We start from the raw sequence: 20556 nt of genomic DNA on the forward strand, positions 1-20556 counted from the left end.
TGTTCCCGGCCATGCCCAGGGATGGAGTGGTGATGGCCCAGGTGCTTTCTGTGTGAGCACCACGGATGGAAAAAAGTTAAACTCCAAGCAGAAAAACGCCCATGTTTTTATGAAAACTTAGTCCACCTCGCGTTTTATAAGCGGTAAATCGCTTCCTGCCCGATCGCACCCTAACATGACCTGTCACTTAAAACATTGTCTACGTATGTCCATGGTAATGACTGGCATAAATAAAGTCTATCAAAATAAATTTTAAATGGGCGATACTTTTTTTTTTCTTTAACACAAGCTCTGCGACCCACCCACAACCGTTCTGTGAACTAGCCGGCATGGCTAACCAGAGCTTGAGGTGGGCGTGTGTATGTCGAATTGTCTTCTTGTGCCCACCTAAACAGATAGCTGAAGGATTTTAAATGTTTGTTATGTTTGTTTCTGTAACATTGCAACCTCTAAAGATCATGACAAAGGGCTCAGATCTGGACATAGGGAGGTCAAGAGTAAATATGAACACAGATGGGCCACAACGTGAAAGGTTCAAACAGGAAATCAGTCGACTCATAGGCTGCTATGGTTCACACACATTGTCACCACTGTGACGGCTGTATGTGTTGTGCTATGTTCCCAGAGCTGTTTGTCCCTGTTTCCCTCCCGTTCTCTCCACCTCTGCTCAGGTGCATGCATGTATGATGCTTGCATCAGAGACGGTTGATAAAGCGAGACGATTCATAAGAGGGTAAATTCTGGCACGTTGTGACGTGGGGTTCGAAGCTGTCACGCCCATAGACATAATATACATAGACGCCGCATCGACCGCTACTCCTTACTAGCGCTGACGAGATTTGGAGCCGCCATCTTGGACCGGTCATCCACTCCACTCAGTGTAATCTGTTTGGCCGGTGAGATGAGCTGTCAGCGCACTTAATTAATCATATCTCACTGAATACCGAACAGATTCTCACACGGTTCTTTTTGCTGCAAAGGTCATACATGTAGCTATGATACAGGAGACATGATTTAGCGTATTTTAATATTCATAGTGGGTTTAACAGTAATAGAATATTCTGATATATGATATAAAGTGACCTGACGTCCGATATCAAAACTGGGAACATAATCCATGTTTGACAGCATAGACAAACTTGGGTAAATTGACTCAGAATAAGTTGTAAACCTCCCAGTAGAAAAGCTGTATGATACAGGAAACATGGTTGTGTGTATTTTAATATTCATAGTGGGCTTAACAGTAATAGAATATTCTGATATATGATATATTATAAAGTGATGACATCCAATATAAAAAACTGGGAACATAACTAATCCACGCTTGACAGCATAGACAAAAACTGGTTTGATACAAGTTTTAATGAGTTAAATTTACAGAAAAAATCCATTAACATTTTCAGTTCAGTGCCATCAAAAAATAAAGTGATGAACAGACATTGGTGTGGCATAAAGGAAATGGAGTAACTGGGTTCAATATCAACAGCATTTGTTAGACAAGTTCCATAAATATTGTAAAGTGCAAGTTTGTAGGTTTGTTTCTGATCCTTAAAAAACAGACATTGGTTTGGCATAGTAAGTGTAACAGTTCATCAATTCAAGACAAAAGGTGACTTGTCACTTGTACAGTGTCAATGGGTTCATCAACAGCATCTGTTATTTACAGTTCACAGAAAGGTTCCAGCCCCAATGAAGAGATTAAATAAAAAGGAATTAAGAAACATTTTAGAAACTGCTAAGATCAACCCGTTCATTGCAATCAGTAAAGAATCAGGGAGTGTGTCTTCACAGGCTCAGTAAGACAGAGTTACCGTCATGCAGTTGGTTCTATGATTTCGACAACTGGTGCATGTCATTTTGTATGTTCCCACCTTGCTAAAATTGCTTGGGTACACTTTGGCTGAGAACAAAAGTGCTTCAGACAGCAGGTGGGCAAATAAGATGGCATAGTAAACTGGGTAAACTCCATAAAAGAGGACTGAGTCAACCAGACGATGGGAAAATAGGACACAGAGTGGCGAATGCAGGTGATGAAGGTGGAGCTCATAAATCAAACATTCAGTCACAGTGTAGCAGATGCCCTGCAGTACTGCAATGAAGAGCACCTTCCTCAGTTCCAGGGGTGTGAGGAGACCGTTCAGTTCATTCACAGTCTTCTTGAACAAGGCAGTTGTTCTGGAGATACAAAATAATAAATAAATGAATGAAAAGGAATTTGAGAGGCATCTTATTCTTGTTAGGGTAAATGACATGTGAATAATACAGTGTTGGGCAAGCTACTTCGAAATTTTAGTGAGCTAAACTATCAGTTACTCTGCCATAAATAAAACACTACACAAAACTACAACCCAGTCAAATGTATTAGTAGCCTAACACAAACACAGCAGTAGGCTAGTTCACTACATAGGAAGCTACTTTAAATTGTGCTAATTTCACATGACAAGAAAAGTGTAGCTTGTCTGGCTAAGCTACTTGATAAATAAAGAAGTTGAGCTATTGAAAAGTTACTTTATTCAGGAAATAGTGAGGCTACACACTACACAGCAGGCTACACACCAACACACTTAGCTGTGCTTAGCTAGCGATTGCCCAATAGGCTAGTCTATGCCACTTGTGTAAAATTCGCCGGCCAAATCTAGTATGATTTATTTCTACAATAGCCTTCTTGTGTCAGTTGTAATCTAAGTCAGTGTTATGGAATATGACTTATCAAGTCTCAGTTCATAGCCGGGTGAACACCGAGTAAACATAGCCTAGCTAGATGGCTACGATTTTCATACAGTAATATCACAGATTGCTCCTTCTCAGCTCTCTGGTAATATTCTATTCACAAAATACAACCAATAGTACGGTTATGTTAAATCTTACTTGTGAAAAGTAAATCCCCCATCCGGTCCGATTTGAGAAGGAACATGCTGCACAGTGCTGTCATCTTGTGTCTTCTGCTGCAACGCAACGAGGAGTATGACCGGTCCAAGATGGCGGCCGCATTTCTTGTTTCCAGCAGCCAATGCGGCGTCTATGTATATTATGTCTATGGTCACGCCCATTTAGGAGTTTAGCGGGAGGTCCAGTGTCTATGTATTCCTATGGGAGAAATGAACATTTTCTCGGAATATGACCAATCCCTTAGCCTTACATTCAGCGATGTAAGTTTTGAACCCATTTTCTACAAGCCACGTGTCCCTCTAACATTCCGACATTGAAATTGTATTTTCCAACGAAACAAATAAAGACAAAAATAGCTTTGTTAGTGATCTGTCACTGTCTCCTCAAAGCTCTGGTGTACAGCCACCTGTTCTCAGAGGCTCTAGACTCAGAGATGGTTGATAAACTAACCAAACATACTTTTTGCTAGAACTAGTAGACTACCACAAAGTTGCTGAACGTATGTTATTTCAGGTTTGTTTGCAACAATATATAAGTTTAACCAAAGTTCTTAGCTGCTAGCTAGCTAGCGAACATTCCCATTCACTTTCTGTTTACTGTGCTAACGTTAGCTAGCTAGCTAGCTAGCTCGGTTAACGGGGCAAAATGAAATTATTCATTCCGTGTCCGAAAGAGTGTTTCATTGGCATCGCACACAAACAATGACTGTAAAATAGTATATAAAATTATATTTATTTGTTATTATTGCTTATTCAGAGAAAAGTTTATGTTTTGACACGCTTATTTAGGAGTCCGGAACTAGTGCCATTTCGTTCCATAGACCTCTCCAGAATAAGTCCCGCCTCCGTAACTTCCGTATCAATCCAACTTCCGGTCGGCAAATGTCTATGGGAAATAACGTGGCGTTTCGAAAGATCGTACCTGTCAAACTCTGTAGGTGACAAAGTAGAAAAAGCTGGTGGGCCGATTGGCCTACACACTTCTGCCATCTAGGAGGGCGTTAGATCTTGCTCACAACCCAGTCACAACCTAACATGATGGTCATTTCCACGTGTGATTCATGCGTGATTTCAGTGGTCTATAAATGTAAATCATTTGCAAGGTTCAGCCTCTTTTCAACATGACTTAACTTTGGTTTGACTGTGCAAGTTTGTTGGCTGTTATTGAGATATTTGAAAAAGAAAAAAATTGCAGACGAAGACACTAAAGACATGACGAGATGAGTTTTTTTTCCATGAATAACAGATAATGATAAGCAGACTAGGAATCAGAGGCTGAATTGTATTGAGTCGATAGCTTTATTTTGCATGACCTTGATCAGAACAGTAACGTTTTCAGAATGTATTAACAACCTATCAAACATGATGATTTCACGGTTAGTGCCACCTCTGTAGACAGGCTCTGGTGTCACGAACTCCATTTCGGTGAAGACAAACTATGAAACATTGCCGTTGCTATGCAACCTTGACTGGGGGAGTCGCGGCGTCTGAAGCATGCGTTAGCTTAGTGCTTCTTACTGATATATTTCTACTTTAACAGCACCGACAATCAAAAAACGCAGTGGAAACTAGATGGCAGAACTGTGTAGGCCAATCGGCCCACCATTTTTTTCTACTTCGCCACCTACAGATGTTTTACCGGTATGATATTTCGAGATGCCATGTTATTTCCCATAGACATTCGACGCCCGGAAGTTGGATGGATACCGAGGTCCTCACTCACTGTGGTCATTAAAGATCCGATGGCACTCTACTCAGTAGAATGACCCTCACCAGGATCCTGATTGCTGGAGGGCTGCTGAGCTGCCTCTACACTCTCTGCTCCTCCACAGCAACACCAGAGCCGTGAGTACAGCCATTAAATCGACCAACTGCTCACCCCTCTCATAACTCCTGCTGGCGGAAATTACACAGAGAGAGACTGAACTAATCAGAACATAATGAGAGATACAGAAGGTTAACAGTTGCTCAGAAGGTTAAGAGTTGCTTGTGTATGTAAGTACTGACCAGGAGCTGGTAAATCAGGGAAATCATATAACTCAGGTTATACGGTGTCATGTTTGTTTTAGTAAAGAACTGTTGTTAATGATACAATTACTTCCACGCTACTATTAGATGATCTAAATAATCTTGGTCACGAGTTGGCAGCTTGGCAAGCAATCTATAGGCCTTTTCACACAGAGATCACGCTAAATTTCCGGGAAGAGGGGACGTCTTTTTGCCGTCTTTTTGTGTCTGAAAGCGAGGTGAAAATTTGCCGGCCTGCTGATCTGTTCACATGATGCGGCATTTTGGGGAGCCAGGAGGCAGGATCAGCTATAGTAAATTAAATTGTGACGTGCAACAGGGGGCGTGTAGAGTGATAGTCGTAGGCCATATGTACGTGGGCTTTTAGATAGGCCTACAGCAGGTGTGTGATTTCAAAAACCATGGCGGGAGACCCGACTGCGCTTTGGTTAGCTTGCATTTGGTTAGCTTTGCTGTTGCTGTTAGAATGTTAAATTCTTGCGATAGATGTCTTCAGACAATAAAATGTAATTTGGAAGGGAAATTGAAGAGAAGAGTTGCCCCTTGCCTTGGCCGCATAAATGTACTGTCGCGCATAATTTATTCATGAAATCGCTCAATATTACAACAATACAAATAGCTTGTGTACTGTCTTAATTGAAACATGCTTCGCGCACAAATGATAGCCTAGGGCAAAGAGAATGGACATCTCAACAAACAAAGTTTGGGACAATCAAACAGCAGTGTAGCCAAAGCAAATCCTAATTGTTAGGTTACCATAGCTGTCTTTCTCTGGGCTCGGAAATCGCGACATAAGCACATTGGTTTCTTTTTTCTTTTCTTTCTTGTTCGCGTGTTGGGTAGTGAAGCGATAATGCATTTAAAGCTGTAATGTGAGCCAGAGCCGATATGGCCAGAACTGCTGCTCTGTAAAGGTTAGTTGTTGTGGTAAACGGTTCGCGAGAAAAGTAACTTTAATTTAATCATATTTTTTTGCGCCCGTCTCCCTACCCATTCATCTTGGTGGAATACTTTGCGAACTTTCCCTAGATGCCTAGATAAGCATTAGCCTACAATCAGAGGATATACATATAGGGCAGACAGACCAGGGTATATGCAGGAATCATAGAGATGAATTTACTACCTTTTTTACTACCTTCACAATATTTTTTACTACCAACACGACATCAAGCAGCAGCCCTTTTTTTGGGGGAGGGGTATGCAAAGCGCCACTTACTACTAACTATAAGGTATAAGTGTGATACTGTTACACCCATCATACATATTAGGTACACTAATGTTTAATTGTGATCATTAAGTATCGTCAGTCAATTATGTTTCAGTTTCAGTTGTCCTTACCTTAACCCTAGCCCTTGAGTTATCCTAACCATAGCCCTTAGCCCTAATAAGGTGAATAACCTTGCCACTTCTTAAAAACAAATGACACTTAACAACCATAAACATTAATAAAGATGAATAATAAAAAGTGTGTCACATAACACACACTTACCCACAAATACACATTTTCACACATGCAGACTTAAGCAGTGAATTACTATCCCAAAACAGCGATTTATTTCATCACAAGAAACACATCACAAGGGGTAACAAGTAACAATAACTTACACTGGACTCATTCATTGATGAATGGCACTTTCAACATGTCCCAAAAACTAATTTTAAGAGAGAAGTTGTAACAATTTAACCTCTATTCATCAGATGATAACTGGCAGACTGAGAGAGACCGAGGGAGAGAGTGAAAAAAGGGGAAAGAGAGGGAGAAAAAGAGGAGAGGAGGGGCTGTGGGAATTGAGATGGCAGTACACATGGACACATATGTAGAGACGGAGAAAAGAGATGAAAAGCAAGAGATAAATGGACAGGAAGGGAGAGAATGAGAGAAATTGTGAGATTAAGACAGAGGGGAGAGGCCCAGTCACAAAAGTCTCAGTTGTGAGGACTTCTCTTCAATTCTTTCTTCCAATTGGCGGAGCTCTTCTTTTTTTTCTTTTTGCCTTCTGCGAAGTGTGTTGGACTTGATTATGAGTTCGGCCATTTTGGACCCAGCCTTTCCCTCAGCCTGCTCGGCCAACTTGTCCGCGTCATTTTCAAGTGACTCACAAACACGGCTTAGTACCTCATGCTGGGTTCTGAGGTCCAAAAGCTCCTCCTCCAATGCCTTCCTCTGAAGAGCATGTGCAGCACTCTCCTTCTTTTTTCTTTCGTTCTCCAGGTACAGTCTATACTGAGATCTTGCAGATGAGGCAGAGGCAAGGAGCTCCTTTGTCAGAGGCACTTTTAAAACACCCCCACAACTGCTGATCCGGTCACAGACTAATCGAAGTGATTCCAGCGTTCGATCCTGGAGATTGCATGTTTCCACCTCTTTGTTAATTGAAAATCCTCGTTCAACAGAGGCTTGGCCATGGGATAGAAGAAGGAGACTCTTGCAAAACCGTAGTAAGTCAGGGTAGGGCGTGCTGAGAGTTGTGTAAAGAAACACATCAAGTCCTTCAACGGTTTAAAGGCCAGGAAACGTTCATCTCGTCCTTCCACTGAGGTCAAGGATATAAACTGCTGAATGATAACATCACCTACAATTTTGACAAAGATATAATCATTAATGAAATTTTTTTTTTTTTTTTATTTTTTTTTTTATTTGCAAACATCATTGACATTACAGAAAATGCAACACTACGACATGCACATGAATACTACATACGACAAACAGACGTACATTACATAAACACATACTGTAACTTAACAAGACATCACATTGACTTGGCTTCCACAAACATAACACAACATAACATTAATAACAGAAAGGCTAAGGATGATTTGCGTCCAGGATGATTACAGATATGATTATCACAGATATGATTATCAGGGATGAAATTGATGACCGGAATGAAAAGAAGGGGGATGGGGGTGCGGATGGTAGCTCTAAGAGTGTGAATGAGGTGGTGTTGGGATGGGGGGTGGGATGGGGGTGAGGGGTAGTGAGTATGTGAGGATGTATGTGTGTGTGTGTGTGTGTGTGTGTGTGCGCATATGTATAAGGCTGGTTTGCTGTTGGGCCAGGAGGAGAGAAGCTCCTTAATCATTAATGACATTTAAGTACATTTCAGTCTCCTTAACTGCCCATTACCAAAGTGGAACACCCTTAGAACATGGCCTTCATTTGAATGACCTTTTCATTACTACTGTCCCTACACATACTGTATATATTTTCTTACCAGCTGGAATGCCACCTGTCAATTTCTTTCCCTGAAGGAATGTCTGCACTACACTCTTCATTTGCTTGATGCACCACTCCGGTTCTTGGTGGATTCTGGTGGGATCAAGGGATGCAATGTGCCTAACCATAGGAAACTTTAGGGGGGATTTGTCCTGCAATTTCCCGACCACCTTAACAAGGCACTGCAAACATTCTTTCCTGAAGGTTAGCACAGAAAGCTCCCCTATCTTGCCTCCTGGTTTGCTCTGAAGGGCCTAACAAATAGAGAACATTAATGTTCATACAAGGATATTTATTTGTCACATACATAGAGATACTTGTGTAAAACATGTGGTGAAATGATGTTGGTTGTCTGCTATGTGTGTGCGTGGTGGTGGTGGTGGTGGTGGTGGTGGGTGGTAATGCAGGAAGGAATTTAAACGGGGTGGAGCGTTTATACATGGGATATGCAAGTCTAGTAGCCTAGATTGGTGTATGGTGTATGAGTGTGAAGCATTAGTGTAGAATAGTGTGTGTGTGTGTGTGTGTGAGAGAGAGAGAGACATGTTTGTGTGTGTGGAAGTGCTGGATGGTGCTGTGTGTGAGGGGGATGGGGGTTAAGATATAGAAAAGACAGAGGAGATGGAGATGTGCGTGTGAAAGAGTGTGTGTGGGTAAGGAGGGTGGGGGTGGGACAGGGGCTGTGGCGTATTGGGAGGGTGTGTGTGTGTGGGGGGTGATGGGATATGTGAGTATAGTTCAGGATGAGTTCAGGATGCATATATAGTACATTCACAGCACTGATTGGAAATGAAACTATGACAAGTTACAAATTTAAAAAAAATTCTAACAATTTAACTGGAGTGAAAAAAAGGTTTGATATATCCTCATGGATGTGGCTCTGTTTAAGCTACAATACCAAAGGCCTGGTGGTGAAGACAACTAAAGTTTGGAAGGTAACCATTACCAACCACACAATTACAACAGCTATATTGCTTACCACAGAGGTTGTTAAATCATGCCCATTGTTACTCATTCATTTTCAACCGGTTCAAAGTAAGTCATTATTTATGCTGACAGCACAATTCACGCATGACATTGAAATGATCTGCACAGTAATTACCTTGATGGCAGATTCAGCACCCAGGCCGATGTCCACATTTTTAAGAGAGACCCAGTTCTTCTCCTCAGATACCTGGATTGTGATAATTTGCAGTGAGCTTCGGTCCTGCAAAAGTTCCCTTTTAACAAATCGGCGCAGTAAAGCCTTAAAAGTACAAGAAAAACTGTTAGCAATCAAGCCACATCTGTCAACTGATACAGTTTAGTCACATTCAAATGAGGACAGTAACTCTACAGTAAATACAGTTCTTACCATCAGGAGTTCTTTCAGATCTTTAGCCAAAAAGGGCAGCACAGGCTCGTCGGTCTGATACTTGGTCAGGATGGGGCTGAAGCTTCGTGCAACTGACAAGAAGAACTGGAGCTTTGGAATTATTAAATCATCAGCCTGGGCAGCCAAAATGGTATCATATGACGCTGTGTTGGGGTTTGGCACCTTTTTCTTCTGAACTGCATCAACATATGTTGAAATCATGGGCCAAATCTCGACAGCTCTCTCAGCCACAGGGACATTTTCAACCCATCTGTGGCCACAAAAAGATCGGGGAAAGGTAGAAGATCCTGTGGTGGCGGTGTAATCTTCTCTATGGGCAGGAACATTGTGGAAGATGTGGTGCAACGCTCGCAACAGTTTGTCTACCTGCCATGTTGTGAATCCTGCCTTCATGGCATTGTGGAGGGTGTGCAAGCCACAACTACCAACACTGATGAGTTGTGCATCCCCATGAAGCTCTGAATGTTCGTTCTGAAGGAGCTTCAGCAACTTGAAATTGACATTTGGGCCATCCATACGGACAGACAGCAGGTGTCTCGAGTTGAGTTGTGCAACACATTCCTGTGAATTGACACAAAAAAACAAAGTTTATTAAAAAATAATGTCTTGGTAATGTTTTTGGTAATGTTTTTTCATTAAATAGACAGTAGATAGACAATAAATAGAGTCCCAGTAAGTATCTGTCAATCATTTTTTTCATTTGTAGTATTCATCTTTCAGAAATATACCAAATCCTTCATCTGAAAATCACACCCCGACATACACTACACCAGTGGTCCCCAAACATTTTCTTCCGAGTGCCAGCTCACTATGCCTGGCTCTAAGAGAGGGCCAGAGACTCGGAGTATATCAGTAACCATAAATAGCTTAGTGCTGTGAACAACAGCCTTAGTTGAAATATTCCATTACATTTCATCATAGGCTACTGCAATTTAATACCATTGTTAACTGTGTTTATGTTGCCATCATGCCATATCAGTGTAAAATACTAATAAAAAGACTTTAGCATTCCCAAAAGTATTAGCAGAGTCCCAAAAGTATTTTATTCAAAATATATGAACTCTGTGTCTTTGCATACACAGCTCAAGTTGTGAACAAGCAATATTCAGCAAATAATTTAAAGTTCTCAAACTATATGAGTTTTATGAAATGCTGGCAAAAACATCTGAAATCACCTGATGAGAACTTTCTGAACTCTATGAACATTTTAACGAGTGAATAAAAAATAGAAATAATTATCCCAGAAAGTCCCAGAAATATGACTTGAATAGAAGTTAGTTAGTTAGTTATTTACAATTAATTGATAAACTTTTAGAATACTTTGAGCACTGATGCAGTCCACCACTCCAGGGACCACTGCACTACACACACAAAATAATAGGCTACCATTGGAAAACAGTGTTCATGCTGAAGGCTAGCTTAGGCTAACTATGACATAAACGACAATAAGAAAGAACAAACAAGAAAATATCAACTTACTTTAATACTTTGCAGCAAGTCTTCAGCCCTTGCATGACCAAGAAACTGCGACCCAAAATATGAAGAGGTCACGCGGTCATCTTTCCAGAACCGAACGTGAATATCCATTTGCTTCTTCTTTGCTGACTGGTTCAGAGACTCGTCAAACATGACAACATAAGGCCCAGAATCATTGATGCTATTTACAAGAAGCGTCTTAAAATGTGGAGCAATGCCGTTTTATCCTTGCCACACGCAAAACTTTTGGCTATATCGGAGTCAGTGAACATGTTTTGGAACAATTCCCCAATGCCCTCATTCGAATTATAGGAATGATGGTTGGCTGCGGTGTTCAGGCACTAGATTACCTCAGCCCTGAGGGCTGATGTTTGTAACGGTAAAGTCTGCTGTCTGGCTATCGCTGCCGTGGTGGTGCTGGTAGCACTGGTTTGCTGCTGAGGTGGTGCGACGACATCTGACCTTAAATTGGCATAATTTGCCGCGATCTGTGTAGTGCTGCTAGCACCACAAAACAACGAAATAGGGAGCTGCTCTCCCCTCAGGCGAAGCCGCTGCTGGTGAATGTTCGATCCACTGTGTGACTTGATAGCGGTAATGCCGTTCCAGGTAACATTTATAGTTTTTTTGCAGACAGTGCAAAATCCTTCCCGGTCATTCCCCATGACGGGCTTAAGCCAGTCTTTAAATGACGGGTTGTCAACCCAAGTTTGCGAAAACTTACATTTCCCCATTTCACACTGTACATTTGGTAGAAAATAGAAGCAAGTGGCTAATCTCAATTTAGGCAAAAAGGCGGAAAATTTTGGCGTCGCTGATAGAGTTCCGTGGCTATAAACCACGGAACTCTACACAGGTTACTTCTACGTCATTGCAATCAACACACTCAGGTCCTGTAAGCGCCGTATATATCTTTAAACTAGGCTAGATGAAGTTAAAACATGTAGACACAAATATTAAGCAAAAAATGAAAACTCATTATATATTGACGTGGTGAAGAAAAAAATACTACCAAGTCAAATTGCGTTTGTTACCTTTTACTACCTTTCAAGGGCCTTAATTTCGTTCGATTCTCACTCACTATGTTACCTTTTACTACCGCGCGGACACCCTGGTGTGTGTGGGCAGGGGGTCACTGCAGGGAAATGAGATGTGAGATCTAAAACAGAGAAGGTGATGTGTGTGGTGTGTGTGTGTGTGTGTCAATACATGGGAAAGTCTGACTGTATAAGACAGAGACAATGACAGAGACAGTACAGTACGTATACGTAAGTAGATATCAGGCATGATGTGCTGCTTGCACAGTAAGAGTTGTGTGGTGCAGAGAGGGGTGGATCACTACGACTATAGGTTGTGTGTGTGTGTGTGTGTGTGTGTGAGAGAGAAAGAGAAAGAAAAAAGAGGAGAGAGGAAAGAGAGAAAGAAGAGAGGACAGAGAGAGAGAGAGGGAGGAAGAGAAGAGGTCTGAGCAGCTCCTCTGAGAGTGGCGAGATGAGATGGGCCATTTAGTCAGTAATTATGACCGCCGCGCAGCGAAACGGCGGTCATATAGGTTTAGTCAGATTTTTTTTTCTTTTCTTTTTTTTCTTTTTCGCATGCCCAAATTTCCGTCAATGAGTCCCAGGACACTGAAAGACCGGGGTACACGAAACTTGGTGGGCATGTAACCCCACATGGATAGCATGGAACCATCGTTTTTCGTTTTGATCTGTAACCCCCAGCTTGACTGGACCCCGAAAAGGAGGTAGGGCAGACACAGTTTTCTGTGAATATCTCGAAAACCGTGGGGTTTAGGAGGACCATTTTTTTTTGTATGTTGATCTCAAGGGGCCATGTCAACCCATTCCATAACCACTCATTTCATGTATAGCGCCACCTAGTTAAACACAAAAAAGTAAAAATGAGGTGTTGTAATTGAAGGTATCTGTGACCTAACATAGTCAAAACTGCACGAAATTGAAGTGTATGATCATTATGACACCCTCTGTATGCACGCCAAGTTTTGTGGAATTCCGTTCATGGGGGCCACACAATAAATTAATTTATGTTACTATACACCAACTGGCCTGTAGGTGGCCGGAGACAGTTTTCTGTGAATATCTCGAGAACCGTGGGGCCTAGGAGGTCCATCTTTTTATGTATGTTGGTCTTAAGGGGCATGTCAACCCATCCCATTACCACTTATTTCATGTATAGCGCCACCTAGTTAAAAATTAAAAAGCAAAACATTTGGTGTTTTCATCACAATATCTCTGGCTGACAAGGTCAAAACTGCACGAAATTAAAAGTGTAGGATCATTATGACACCCTCCGAATGCATTCCAAGTTTTGTGTACTTTCGTTCATGGGGGGCCTTACAATAAAATAATTTATGTGTACATTTAGTGACGTACACCAACAAGGATTCCCGGGACACTGAAAGACCGGGTACACCTAAACTTGGTGGGCATGTACCCCCACATGGATAGCATGGAACCGTCATTTTTCGTTTTGATCTGTAGCCCCCCAGCTGGACTGGACCCCCGAAAGGAGGGGTAGGGCGAACACAGTTCTCTGTGAATATCTTGAGAACTGTAGGGCCTAGGATGACCATTTTTTTTCGTTATGTTTGCCTCCAGGGGTCATGTTAACCCATTTCATGTGCACACATGTGCACAAACAGATACACACACACACACACATACATTCACAGTAATGTCACAGGCACAAACACAAGCGCACAAGCACACACACACACACACACACACACATAACATAAACATAACACAAACAATCAAGAATTTCTCAGAATTATAAACAGGCAAGATGGAGGTGGGGTTGTATAAAATTAATTTTACATGTGAAATCTATGAACTAATCATGTTTTGGTACTTGTTGTCTAGCAGATACCAGTGAGAATTGAGTGTGGATAATGCAATTTAGTGAGACAGTTAGAATCATATAGGCCTTTCAGCGTGATTTCTTTTTGTGGAAAAAATGTGCTGGACTGGGCGGCGGTCATATTTTGTACCGCTCTGCGGTACATCTAGTTAACCTGTGATTAGAGCCAATGACTAATTTTCAGCACAAAGTCACCTTGCTGTGAAGAGCCAGTGGTCTCTGTAGGGCTGGACTAGAGTTCATCAAACGGCTCTACTCTGATGCAGCTGGAATATAGAACACTACATCTCCACAGCAACAGAAGCACTCAACACTGCTATGTCTGGAGGTTCATTCACAAAGTGACTCACAAAGCTAACTAGAAAACATTCAGGATCCAAATCCATTGTAGGAACATTTCTACGGTTCTGATTCTCTCAAACATCCTATACTGCAATCCTATACTGAAACAAAACCAATTTCACATGCGGAGTAAAAACACCATTTTCAATTTTAGTTTAACCGGTTAATAATTGCATTTATCGTTCCGATTAACCTTCCTTTGAATATTATTCAAAAGTCCATAGGCTTGGAAAGTCACCTGCTCACACAGTGTTCCCCAGACCCCTTATAGGATGAATTCAGTCAGATTTTATGAATCAGTGTCTCCCCTGTATAAAAGGCTAGTTGATAAACACGATTTTTATATCGAACGATATATAACTGCCTTTTCCAAGCTAAATTACTGAAACATTGTGTGAAATAACATAGGCTACCAGGGACACTAGGGAAATATCTATAGGCCTGTCATGCAGTTGGTAGCACCACACATAGGTTAGGCTATTATAGGGCTTAAAACAAGGACATTTTCTGTGCCTGAAGTTAGGATATCAGACATTTTTGAAGATCTAATATTATATAGGCCCACGGTTGTCAAACTGGGGTACATGGACTCATTTCAGGGGGTACGCGAAAAAAGATCATGCCTTTTCAAACGTTTTCTCTATCCCACGTTGGTAACCTAACTTCCGCATTTGCACTGCACATTAAAAACGTATTTTCTCCGCATTAACAAAATATTCGAGAGTGGAGACAGAGAGGGTAAAACAGCGTTTCTCAAACTGTGGGTCGCGGAGACATGTCAGGTGGGGCGCGAACTGACGTGAAAAACAGGAGTTTTTTTTAATTTATTTTGTTATCTGTAGCCTAGGCCCAGGTAGCACCAGATGCGCAATGGACGCACTGTCTTATTCATAGGGAAGCGCTCGTGTCAAGGCAGCTTAGTTAGTCCCGACCTGAATGAGATTTTGAACGAGGTTGTGAGAGTGGTGAATTTCATCAAGACCCGGCCCTTAAAAGCGTGTCTATTCTCCTCACTTTGAGAGGAGATGGGAGCTGACCAAAAGGCTGTACTGTTTCACACCGAGGCAAGGCTTTCCCGAGGTAAAGTGCTGTCGCGTGTTTGAGCTCCGAGTCACCTCTTCTTGGAGGAAGAGCGCATGTTTGAATCTGCAAGCACGTTCATTAATGAACATTTCTTGATGAAGCTGGCCTATCTTAGCGATATATTTGGAAAGCTCAATGAGTTAAATCTCCAGTTACAAGGCAAAGACAAGCACCTAGTAGATAAGATCACTGCATTCAACAAGACGATTGTGTGTGAGATTAGGTGCAGATCTATTTAAAATCATTATATTCAGCACATTTGTAGGCCTATCATATGTTGACTATTGATGAGATTTGTATCATATGTTTATGATCCTATTCACTATTCTCGACAAAATTGATAAAAATAAAAATTAATAAAACAATTTAAAAAAAACTTGTTAACAATTGGTGGTGTTGGGGGTACTCCGGAAGATCATAATGTCTCAGGGGGTACATGCCTGTTAAAAGTTGATATAGGCTAATTGCTTACTTTCAAATCTCCCCCCATGCCTGAATTCAGGCACAGTGTTTTTAGCCTTGATGTCTAATGTGCTTTGATTTTTAAGCTTTAAGGCTGTTGGACAAAGAACCACCGACCATAAATCAATTTGCAAAGGCAATGTCATTTTTAAAGGAACAACGTTCTAACCGGTTACCATTTAGAGGAGAGGCCTTGGAACACCGGAACAGGAACGAAAAAAAAATGTTTTTGCTCAGAAATAACCAAAATAAAAATAATTCTGTTTTCAGTCCCTGAAATCAAGTAACAAGTATGAATAAGTGACATGAATGATTATTCTGCTCCTTAGTTTATTTCAACCAGGCAACCAGATCTGGCTGTTAGCTTTCCTATCAAACTGTTTAAATTAAGCGGAGCACACACAAGTATCAATCCTAGACACCTCAATGCCATGAGATATCTAACACTTTTAAGGTCAGTATGGGTCCTCTCGGTCTCTTACCGTCCTGGAAGACGCGCTCGACGTTCAGGCCGTAGGTAGCACAGGTCTCGTGGTAGGTGCATCGCTTCAGGTCGTTGGAGAGCTTCCGTGCACGCGTGTCCTCAATCACACGGGGGTTTGCCGAGCTGATGGCGTCTGGAGGGAGGGGGGACAATAAGACCGGCTGGTTTAAACCACAGCAGGCAGCACACACTGATAGTGTCCACATGTACAACGGCTGTAATGGTAATGAAATCATAACAGCTCATCAGCAATCACTTAAAAGGCCCCATACTCTACATGTACTGCTTATAAGCATTTCGTAGCCCTTTTCAGCGGGGAAGTCCTGCAGATAGGCATACAAATGTAATGGGGTTATCTTCATTTGCAGTGCATAAATCCATTCAACCCATTCTGGCTTTATTCATTTAGAAGGCCAGTGAAGCGACAGTGAGTGAGTGGCAACACAAATACATATCAACTGTGTTCAAATCTCAAGAACTAAATCTTCAGACTTGATGTAAACATGTATATTCTCACTGTTCTTTATATATAATTACTTCATATATGACTGCTCGTACTATATAATTGTGAACCACAAGAGAAAAATCAGTGTTGAGACTGAGGATAACATGCATAAGGAAATGATGGCAAGAACTCCATGCTACCAGCAGATGGCAGTCAGCCCCCAGAATCTAATCAAGATGGACGAGCAACTGTGCAAATGATAGAAAAAAGGGAGAATGTTAGGGAGAGGTTGATGGGTAGGCTTCTGATTTTAGTATTAATGAGGTGAAAGATGTTGGAATAGTCAATATTGTGCTTTAAAAGGTAGGGTAGGCGATACTGGAGGACGTTGCGTTTGTGTATGATTAAGTTTATGTTTCTTATGTTCTTAGACACTTTCATCCAAAGCAACTGACATTACATTTGAACCAAAGACCAAACGGTGCTCACTCCTGCCTGCAGTGCTCCCAGAGAAACTCCACAGTGTTTTGTTTTTGTTTGGGGGACAGGCTTCCCCCAGATGGCTTGTTCCCAGTTCATGGAGCCAAGGTTGCGTAGGAAGACCATTTTTTTAGAGAATAGAAAGCTAGCGGATTGTGAGGAGATATTTGCTGAATGTGACAAAAAGTGTTACGTGTTATAAATCACAGTATCGCTTACCCAGGGCACTACACAAATTAAGGAGAGATTTCTGGAAGAGCTTCTGATCAGCACATCAACAGAACAGCTTCTATGACTGTTCATGAATCAGAGAAGAGAGGTTGGAGGAGAGCTCCTTGGAGAGGTGCTTACCTTGCGTGCCGACCAGGACCAGAGGGACCTCGGCGGTGTTCCGGTAGTTTGCCATTCGGCTGTAGTAGTGGTACACCGTCTGGAAGCTGATCTCGTCCTCCAGGCTGAAGACAAAGATAACAGCATCCACCCACAGAGCAAACTGGAGAGAGAGAAAGAGAGAGAGAATAAGACAAAAAATAAAACAGCTGGTGATAACTGAGGGATCAGTTCCCTCAATCAAACCAAATATACACATTTATATTTCTCTGTAAAAAATAAATGTTAGGGACCAATGAGTGTAATACCCACCTGTGCCTCAGGGGGGCCTCCTTCATCTCTGATGAGGAGTAAGTAGCTTTGACCATCCACCACTATCTCCTTCTTAAATCGGCCACCTGAGACAAATAAGCACATGGGCATAAGCTGAGTGCCATGAACCTCCGCACAAGCAGACACAGTAGGGCAGAGCTACTCTAGAGAGATTAATGAATGGACGACTGATTAAGATGGAGACAGGGAGAGAGCTCCTTTCGATGGTAGGGGACGGTAGACCTGTGCATAAGGGTGGCTGTGCTGTATGGAAGTTGGTATGTCAGCAGTACAGTCCTGTATACCAGTGACCAAGAGAGGGAGAGATGTTGCCCCACAGGTCATAGTTAACTTCACAGTGGAGGGGAGTGAAGTGGTGTGTGTGTGTGAGAAAGAGACTTTTAAATTTGTTCCGCTCACTGCCCATTTCCATATGATTGTTGACACACTGAACAAATTATTTAATAATAAAACAATGAATATGTAAACACCTGGGAAAATTTAACAATCAAACTGCATGCTCAAGGCTTCGTGAGACTGGGAGGCACAACCCAACTAACAACCCAACACTTTGCCGTTCGAGCGAGGACTCCCGCGGCTCCCACAGACGGCGAGCAGCAGGGGCGTCCTAATGTCACGGCCAGCCGCTGATTTTCTCTGCGTCATGTGTGAGCAGAAGCAGAGGGGACAGAGCATCAGAGGGGTAAAGCCCATCTCATTTAACCAACTTTAAGAGGATTGGCAGCACTGCAGAGGGCAGAGCGAGGCTGTCACCGAGTGAGAGGGTCTTAGCCTGATCATCACTAACTGTGGCTTAAGCCGCTTGAGCAGCAAGGAGCTGAAGGTCAGAGAGAAGGGATGGCAGGCAAAGCAAGACAAAAAAAGAGATTTCATGAAACAAAAACAACAATTATGAAAAAAGAGAATTAAATAAGAGTGATGGAGAAAGGGAAGAAGATGGAGAGAGGGAGGAAAAAAGAAAGAAAGGAAGGAAGGGAAGCAAGGAGGAGTTAAGAGAGAGGGAGAGAGAGAGAGAGGGGTAGCAAGATCCCTCCTTGCACTTGGCTTTCACTTTCTCTCCCATCTGATGCAGGATGATCCTGCTCCCTGATCTCAGCCGTGCGAGCTACTCCAGGCTGCACATACTGTAGGCTTCCCCGGGAGCTTCCCTGTCCCTGACGTGACAAACCAGCAGTTCCAATGACTCTGAACAAATATGCACCTGCGTTTCCATTCACTCCAGATTAAATTTGACTCCTCATATCCTGAGCTCTGCCAAACATCAGGCCAAAAGTGAGAGACAGACGTATTCTGCATTATAGAATCCTTAAAGCTCTGAGTTTTTGAACATTCTAACCAAGATTCCATTCCACAACAATTCAAGGTTCTAAAATTGCATGTTGAAGTTAGAGCCCTAGAGGCTCTGGTTGAAGTGAATGATCCCAGATATTCTTTAAAATGTTCATTTTCCGCCTCACTGATGACAGCACACCCATCTCAAACTACAGGATTTTAAGATATTTTACTATTTTTAATGCATTACACATAATCTCAACCGATAAACTTCTCTTTGAAACACACACACACACACTACAAGATTCGAAAACAATGGAGGGCCACACACAACAGGATTCTAACATTGCCATCCCATAGCAAGGTTTCAATGAATGAATGCACCGTTTCCCCGGAAGCCGCAAATGTATCCATGTACCCAACCCATAAGGTCTTTTTCAGCCAATTACAAACAATAATAATAATAATAATAATAATTAACAATAATAATAAAAACGCATACAGGGAAACAACTGTGCTATGAACGTGAAGTTGTGTTGTCAGATGAAAATCTGGTGAAGGAAAAAGTCCTACTAAGTCGGCTTTTCACCAATTAAATTACAATTAAACATTTTCAAAATTCACCGTAGGCCTGCGTTAGCCAACCACTGTAGCCTGGTGAAGTTAGTCGAAGGGAAAGAAGAGCCTTGCTAACGTGGCATTTGTAAAGTGACGGTATGGCTATAAGGAGCCGTTTCTTTCAAAACACGCATCATGATGTGGGATTAAAAAGAAGAGTCCAAAAGGGAAGACTGATAGACATGTTGAATTAGCCTATGCTTTGACTATTCAACTTTGTGTAACCGTCAAGGTAGGCCTACCTTATACATGTTAGCCGTGGCATGTTTGATACGGTCTCTGTGCAAGGGAGGCTTATTTTGATTGTCACAATTTGTGACAGAGGGCTATTTCGTTTGTGGTTACTTACTCCTTCCTGTGCATTAAACATTTGTTATTACAGTATAACACGTGTAGCATACAAAGCAGTTCTCCCAACTTGTTCTGCTTTAAGGCCCATCCAGGCTGCTGAAGTTCTTTTGCTTTAAAAACAGTCAACCGGCTTACCAGCCAGTGTTTGATGTCTGCCTCCACATGGCATTTCAGTTTTAAAAGCTTCAGCGCCTCATTTGACATCGTTACTGTGATTTGGGCTCAACATAGTCACCTCCATTGACAAAACCATATTTGATCTAATGTGATTGTATTTTCGCAGAACCTTTTTGGTAAAATTTCATCACTAGCATTAACATCGTTTAGCTTCAGGGACTTTTCCTTTTTGTACAAGGCTAGCACCACAGCATTAGCTCGTCAATCTGAGCGCTCAAATTGATGAGTTTTATTTAAAGTTGGAACGAGCAATATAAAAATATAGCATACTTCTTCGATAGCTGTTACTTATAAGTTTAACATGGTTACTGTAAT

General features: G+C 41.9%; 2 protein-coding genes across 3 annotated transcripts; both read right to left on the reverse strand.

Moving 5' to 3' along the window:
• Positions 1-6528: 6528 nt before the first annotated feature.
• LOC125286663 lies at positions 6529-11559 on the reverse strand. 2 transcript variants are annotated; one of them, XM_048231884.1, is made up of 5 exons: positions 10988-11559; positions 9488-10069; positions 9236-9379; positions 8132-8387; positions 6529-7489 (listed from the first exon to the last, which is right to left on the reverse strand). In XM_048231884.1, exons 1-5 carry the CDS (start codon positions 11135-11137, stop codon positions 7230-7232), a joined length of 1392 nt encoding a protein of 463 aa, XP_048087841.1. In that variant the 5' UTR covers positions 11138-11559; the 3' UTR covers positions 6529-7229. The 2 variants fall into 2 exon arrangements, with proteins under 2 accessions (XP_048087841.1, XP_048087842.1); XM_048231885.1 differs by lacking the exon at positions 8132-8387.
• Positions 11560-16123: 4564 nt separating this feature from the next.
• Positions 16124-20268, reverse strand: LOC125286838 (arf-GAP with GTPase, ANK repeat and PH domain-containing protein 1-like). The gene is made up of 5 exons (XM_048232147.1): positions 20200-20268; positions 17803-17931; positions 17512-17653; positions 16234-16368; positions 16124-16128 (listed from the first exon to the last, which is right to left on the reverse strand). The coding sequence occupies exons 1-5, from the start codon at positions 20266-20268 to the stop codon at positions 16124-16126; spliced, it is 480 nt and encodes a 159-aa protein (XP_048088104.1).
• Between the last annotated feature and the right edge of the window lie 288 nt (positions 20269-20556).

This window comes from Alosa alosa, chromosome 21, assembly GCF_017589495.1.
Source record: "Alosa alosa isolate M-15738 ecotype Scorff River chromosome 21, AALO_Geno_1.1, whole genome shotgun sequence".
Taxonomy (NCBI): Eukaryota; Metazoa; Chordata; class Actinopteri; order Clupeiformes; family Clupeidae; genus Alosa; species Alosa alosa.